This window comes from Amaranthus tricolor, chromosome 2 (assembly GCF_026212465.1).
Source record: "Amaranthus tricolor cultivar Red isolate AtriRed21 chromosome 2, ASM2621246v1, whole genome shotgun sequence".
NCBI lineage: Eukaryota > Viridiplantae > Streptophyta > Magnoliopsida > Caryophyllales > Amaranthaceae > Amaranthus > Amaranthus tricolor.
The window spans coordinates 28,919,568-28,927,117 of NC_080048.1; the positions used below are offsets into that span (position 1 = coordinate 28,919,568).

At 34.9% G+C, this 7,550-nt stretch overlaps 1 protein-coding gene across 1 annotated transcript; it reads left to right on the forward strand.

Annotated features, from left to right (window-relative positions):
- Positions 1-728: 728 nt before the first annotated feature.
- Positions 729-7,168, forward strand: LOC130803520 (uncharacterized). The gene is made up of 6 exons (XM_057667656.1): positions 729-907; positions 1,011-1,065; positions 1,226-1,276; positions 3,952-4,043; positions 4,152-4,229; positions 6,861-7,168. The coding sequence occupies exons 1-6, from the start codon at positions 852-854 to the stop codon at positions 7,009-7,011; spliced, it is 483 nt and encodes a 160-aa protein (XP_057523639.1). The 5' UTR covers positions 729-851; the 3' UTR covers positions 7,012-7,168.
- The last annotated feature ends 382 nt before the right edge of the window (positions 7,169-7,550 follow it).

Here is a 7,550-nt window from a genome sequence, read left to right on the forward strand (position 1 = left end):
GAAAAATAGGGGAATTAATACTTATTTTGAAAGACTTGTAAGATACGCGCTTTATAAAAGTTATTTTGTTTATTATAATTGTAACGTTAGATAAAAATGACGTTAAAATTATCTTCACAATTTTCATGTTGGAAAGATATACAACTAACTAAGTACTTATTTCGTCTTATAAGATACGCGTTTTATAATTTAGGGTAGCGACATTCGTTTTTTGAAAAGCTCATTGAAACGTGCGAAACGTTCGTATAAATTATATTGATTTGCTTACTGAAATGTAGAAGAATTAAAAACTCATTTGACTGATTTAACAAGATACATGTATTCAATTAAGATGATTATAACGTCCTGTTTTTAAAGAAAAATAATTACGATGGCTAAAAAGACGTTAAATACGTGTTTTTTGAGATCTATTGATGAGTTTTAGGGTTCAAGTGATATACTCAATATGTTGAGATACTTTGAAAACTAAAATTTTATTTGAAATGAATTCTAACATTGAAATTACTCTAAAAATTGATATTAAATCGGTCAAAACGGGTCGGTTTCCGGTCGGGTAATTATCGGGTCGGTCATGTTTCGGATTAAGTCGCTTTCGGATCGGTCGGGTTCGGGTTTTATCGGGTCGGGTCCCGAGTTCATTTTCGGGTCGGATCAAATTTTCCCCGGTCTAGTTTTAACCTATATATTAAAAACTAATTATAATGTCATTTTTGTAAAATAATTTGGAACGGAGGATTTTGTAAAATAACGCATCCAATGCACCCGTAAACCTTGAAACACAACTTCAGTCTGCAGCTTCCCAGTTTCCTACTGTAGTTGAGCTTCTTTCGTTCTCTCTTCTCTTCGCTATAATGACGAAGCTTAGAAAACTCAATCGACCAACAGGTCACCGTTTATCTATGCTCAGGTTCTTTCTCTTTCGCTTGCTAATTTCGATCAACCTTTTTTTTTTTTTAATTATAATCGACGGAATTGTGATTTCCTTTTGTTGAATATGATTTGGATTGTAGAACCATGGTTTCTCAATTGGTGAAACACGAGCGTATTGAGACCACTGTTGCCAAGGTTTGGATTTTGTTTCTTTATTGCTCTCTATTTCTTTGATTATACTAAACCCCATAAGTAAGTTAGGGTTTATGGTTAGGGTTTTAGTTTCTCTCAGTTTATTAAGGCTGAGAATTGTTTCCAAAAAATTTGTATATTGATGTTGAATTTGCATTTGTAGGCAAAAGAGATTCGACGATTAGCTGATAATATGGTTCAGTTAGGAAAAGATGTAAGTGGCCAACAATCACCTCCAATTTATTTGCTTTTTTGTCAATTTCTTCTGCCCCATTTTTTCGTTTTTGAGAAAACTATTGTGCACTTTGTTTGTTGAGACGCATCTTAGTTGCGGGATTGTGTATTTTTTTTTTCATCATTAGTTGGTAGACTTCAGGGATCCATCATTTGATTTTGAGAATGATATGGATACTGCTTAATATATTGTCTTTTGTTACAATTTAAGTTATTTATTTATTTATTTATTTATTTTGTCCATTTACCTATTTTTCGTCCCCCTACCCGACTTGTTGAAACCTAGAATGGTCATCTTTTAGCAGTTTCTCTGTCCATTTACCCATTTGATGTTCTAGTTGAAATATGTTTCAATTACGTATATAATGCGGAACCAGGTGTGAATATGTTATTTATTGACAATTTCTACCAAACGAAAGGCTAGAAAGGTCCTGTTTTCTGGTCATGTAATGGAGATTTGATGTGGGAAAGCGAAAAATTGTGTTTTGGTGTTCAAGAATAAATTGCCAATGTTTTTCTTGAATTCTATACAATTTAAACGACATGATGCTTGCCTAGCTCTATGCTTCAACTTGAAGTTTTTTACTATTTCGTCAAGTGTGATATCAGCATTCTTGGCTCTTGTGTGAAAAGTGTTTGAAATTTGCTTTGTTGATTAGTTAAGCAATTTGCTTGACCATGTTTAAGGTACAATTCAAAAGTCCATTATCTGAGAACCTCATGAGCTAAGGGAAATCGAAAATTGTCCCCCTCTTAGACTTAGACTTGCATACCAGCTCTAAACATGGTGTATGTGTCAAAACATGGGGTTCAGGTAGTTTTTGTAAAGAAAAACCAGTTTTGGCTTAGTTTATTCCCCTGGGTCTTTAAAGTGTGCGCTAGGGATATGTTATTTAGGAATAAAGCTGATTGTTATTCTTTTGGTTATTTAACGCACAACAAGGAACATGGCCAAGATTCCATGCTACCTACCTACCATGTAGATTTCGACAATCATGGTCATGAATCATGATACAACTATAGACATGCGAGTTGGCCCACAAACTTAAAGATATCATATACAACTATAGACATGCAAGTTGCGCAAACCATGTGACTGGACCTAGGCCAAACAGCACACTTTTGCGTGACTTGTCCACTAAAATATAAAAAACGATAAAAAACGAAAATGTGAAAGATTGTAGGTATACCTCTACGATTTCAGGGTTCAACTTACCTTTCATATCGATTGATCATCAGTTGTTATTTTGAAAATCAAAAACTTAGTTGAATGAGTAGAGAAAGTTTATTTTAGAGAAATGTTAGAGAGATAAATACCAAGGGTAAAAAAGTCAAAAGGGGTGATGACACAATGAAAAAGATGGCTACAAATAAGGTCCCCTTTTTCATCCCAGTGGATGTCATGTTCTTTATTGTATTCAAAAGTGTACTTTCTACAATCCACATACTTTAGCAACCTCTATAATTTCTTTTGATCATTTTTCTTTGAACTACCAATATCTGAAATGGATCTTTTAATTTTCTGATGTATTAGCCAATATAATTTGCTTGCCTACATCATCTCTCTCTTTAGGATTGGTTTCCTCCAAAATTGGTCCAATATTCTTTTTGATGCTACAATTATTAACAATATAAAACTTAAGTTAATTCATCTATCAAATACACGATACATCTATATTACCAAAAATGTTGGGGCCATGAGATGAACATGTGAGCTCACATATCTTATCAACAATTGCAATTAACCTTGGGCTTTTTGGAAAATAGTGTTAGTGCAATAGAAATATGTTCTCGTTATCCACATACCATAACTTAATTTGATTCCAGTTTTCAACTACATTTTATGTCTTGATTTGTAAGATAATGTAAAGTATTCACATACCTCTGATTAATAGTTTGGAGGTTGAGAGACAATTGCTTCAAAGGGAGTCTCCAACTTGAGATCTAACCATAGCTATTGTGAGTGTCCATTTAGTCTTTGCTATGCAAAATGAGAGCTCAAAATCAAGGATTGAACCCAACATTTTTCCACCTCTTTTTGCTCCTCATGTTTTGCTGCCAATTTGGAATTTGACTTCTACTTCTCATGATGTTCCCTTTTAGATGTTATTTGTGAACTATAAAGGTGGAAAACGCTCATTGGGGGGTGAAGATCTACTGCTGGCCTATGTGTTTATTTTTTTCTTCTTGTTATCAGTTCTTATTCAATAGCACAATTAGCACTTAAAGGTTTTTTTTTTTTTTTTTTTTTTTTTTTTTTTTTTTTTTTTTTACTTTTTTGTAGCCAGATGTCTATCTACTTCTGTTTCCTTTGTTTCTATTTCTTCTGTTATATGTTTACAATTATGTGAAATCAATGATGCCCTTTTATACTTGTTGCACTGCCAAGTGTCTGGGATTGGATGAGTAGAAGTGTGTGTATTAAATAGTAATCCTTCATCTCCTAATTGACCGTAGTTTTTAATTTGCTAGGCCATCCTTTTTGTGTTCCATAAAATAATCTTTTGAACTCATTAACGGAACAAGAGTAATATAAATTGCTAATGAGACAAGGAAACATAATCAGCACTACTATTTTGACCCTAGTCGACTTCAAAAGAAATAATAATACATATGTTGAATGCCAGTTTACTTAACAATGTTATGCAACTACAGGGTTCCCTATGTGCTGCTAGACGTGCTGCTGCTTTTGTCAGGGGGGATGATGTTATCCACAAACTATTTACAGAATTAGCATATCGATACAAGTAAATATCTAATTTTTGGTTAACATAGTGGTTTAATGACTGGCAATTAGATTTTGAAAGACGTGTACATTATTGTTTGCTGAATGCTGATTGATATTATTATTGCAGAAACCGAGCTGGTGGTTACACAAGGCTGCTGAGGACACGTATTCGAGTTGGAGATGCTGCCCCAATGGCTTATATTGAGTAAGAGTAATATCTTTAAAAAGTTCTGTTCATGAACTCTTTCAACAGTCACTATCACTAATAATACCAATAATGGCTAAATTGTTATGCTACACTTTTATCTGTGTTTACTGTGTTTCACCAATTTGGGATGTACTTGCCTGCTTTTTTAGATGGAGAAATTGATATGATTGGTCCCAGGTATTGCCTTTATTTGCAACATAATCCTAACACAATTACCTGCAAAATGAATAATGAGCATTATTTCTTCCCAAAAGTCATTTGACATAAATTAAGGGCGAGGTTACCAAAGCTATTGCTGAGCTGAGTGTTTTGAGTCCTTTCTCCGATGATGAATTTGAACGTCAAGTCCTCAACATCATCTCTCTGGTTTCTACGACCATTGTGTTACTTCCCTACTGTATGGGTTACCTACTCATCAATTCCAACATTGAGTTTAATTAAGATAGAGAGGGGAGACGGAGGATTTCATCAATAGTGGACTATTCTAGCCGCTGGGTGTCTATCTCATCCACATATACAATACAGATTTTCTTGTATTTGAATTTCGACTTTCGAAGGTTCAATCATTTGCTTATCAAATCCTGTAATTCATTGTCATTGAAGCATTCTTCTAAATGGAGATTTTCCATTAAAAGTAGTATCAGTGTACAGAATTTACAGGACTTGGTATTGATGACTATTGAAGGCTGAAGTATTTTTCTTGTCTCTTTCGATTTTCTTTGATGTTGCGTTATGAAGCTTGTTTGCAGAACATTGCAGTTCATTTTTCTTCCTTTGAGATGTTGGCTTCTATGTTTCCTTTTTAACATTAAGTTAACTATTTCACTTAGCTATAGCTCTCTTTAGGGTTATTTTAGGTTAAATATATCCATTTCAAAACTTAAGTAATTGTTATACATCTCATTGCTTTAAAACCTCCCTGCGTCACTTATAGCAAGGAAAATGCCTCGAGCCTTAAAGGATGTGATTTTTTTAAAATTGTGAATGGAAGGGGATTCATTTTATATTGGGGAGGACTATGACAGAGGATAGAAAAGGAAGACTGTTATGCATGGTTCAGGTCTCATTCTCACACATTAAGAGAGAGGTATATTCAAGTGATATGCAACGTGTTTCTAGAAGAGAATTTTTTACATTTTGTTATTTGTAATTAGTGCTTAGGTTGTTTTTCTTACAGTGTTTTTAGAGAAAATGTTTTTGGTTATGCTCAACTGCTATAGTGTAAGCAAGGGAGGGGTAGTGAATAGGGTATGCTGAGAATTGAATGTGTCTGTTCACAATGGAGTTATAGCAGCTCGAAGTGCTCACGTCTGGTAAATTATGTAATACATTACAATCTTCCATTCTATATTCTACTGTTATGTTGCTGCTTAATATTACATTGCTTACTGTTTTTGGTCAAACAGCCATATTGAGTCAGTCATCCCATTTCCCCTTATTATTGGTAGTGAGAAAACCACCTCCTAAGTTTTAGCCTTATGACTATGTCAGTTTTAGCAACTGAATTGGTTATAAGGATAGTAAATATAGGGGATTGGGAGTACAAAAAAGACACATAGCACAAACAAATATGCAAAAGTGATCTTTACATTCTGTCTATCATTAAGAAAGAGACACGGGAATTGAGATATGAGGAGTGAAAGCACCGGGAACTCTAGTAGTACCGGAGACGTGTGGATAAACATCAATCAAAGAAGGATCAATTTGCTTCCAAATTTTTGTTTAGACCTCTTAACATCTTTCTGCGTTTACATTCTGTGCCGTGCTGATGTTATAAACCACGCCTAAGCCTTACAAACATCCATCTCCAATCATTACACTACCACAATCACCACTGGGATTATGGGCTCAGTATAACATTTACCAGGCCACATCACCATTACTTCCAGTTATTACAACTTATTTATCAGTCGAGTTTGCTGTAGATGCAAACTGCTTTCTTTTATTTTTCGCTGGATTTGGAGACGAATAAATATGAAGCGAGATTAATAGTGAATGAGAATAGGGAAGTAATGTGGGGTCATTTTCAAATAGGAATTGTTGCAAATTCAGTTGGACAGACTAAAATGAAATTTGCAGCAAACTCAAAGAGGATGAGACAGTATTTCTTAATAGTGTACGGAGGTGACCAGCCTACAGTTTGGATTATTCTCAATGAATCTGTATGCAAAGGACATCAATAGTTGGACATTAGGATTATGTGTTTATTGAATGGTATTGTTTGATGTTAGCCGAGGTTTTTTCTTTAAATTATTGTTTAAGAAAAAGCCTAAAATAAAGTGGTTCTATTTTCTCGACTCTTGGTGACTTTGTATAGTATATACCAACCCTTTCATGAAAAAGGAAGCTTTGTTCTTGACTCTCTGGATGGGTGGTAGTCTTACAGCTATAGTTGTTTGGTTCCAGCCAACTGAACTTCTAAAGGTTGGGATTTCAACTTTACCTCCCACTCCCTAAGCTAAGGTTGAAGTGAGTTGACAGGGGAAGAATTGGTTTAGTTTAGTCTTTTGGTCTCTTACCACACACAATTAGTGCTGCTTGATTTGGTTTGTTATTTAGGTTTGTGCTGTTTAGATGGTGTTGTGCCATTCAGAATCTTACATTGGCTCTGTTATGCAATTTGGACAGGTTTATTGACAGAGAAAACGAACTTAGGCAGTCGAAACCTCCAATGCCTCAACCTCCACAGAGAGCACCCTTGGATCCATGGACAAAATCCAAACTTAGTAGGCAATATGCACCTCCTAAAGAAGAGAAGATTTCTGATTCCAATATATAAGATATGCTGCTTAATCATGGTGGCTTTGTCTTTTTTTGACATTTTCGTGGTTTCTCATAATAATTTGGTTGGCTGTATGTTTTGACAATTTGACTCAGGAATGTAAAATTTTTGCAACTTAACAATTTATTGGTTTATCTTTGAGATATCATGATCATCATAAAGCATCAATACCATTTTTTAAAGGTATCTTTGCACCGTGCATCTCGGCCATAAGTTGGGAGAGGGAAAGAGTGAGATGCACGAGGTAAGGATGTTACATGAGACACTTCAATGCCATTGTGGGGTAACTGTAAAACGATAAATGTCGGTTTATCAATGATGCAAATATGGGGATGGTCGATCCAAGAAGGCACTTAATCCTTCCAAGAATGCTGTCAAGAACACTCTTGATCACACACCGAACAAACTAAAACCTTCTGTTTTGTATGAAAACAGAAGGGTGACAAGAACAATCCCTTGGGATGGTTCTATGTCGTGGATGGAGACAATGAACCTTCACTCAGTCCCTGGCCTCCTCCTCACACTCAAGTTAAGAT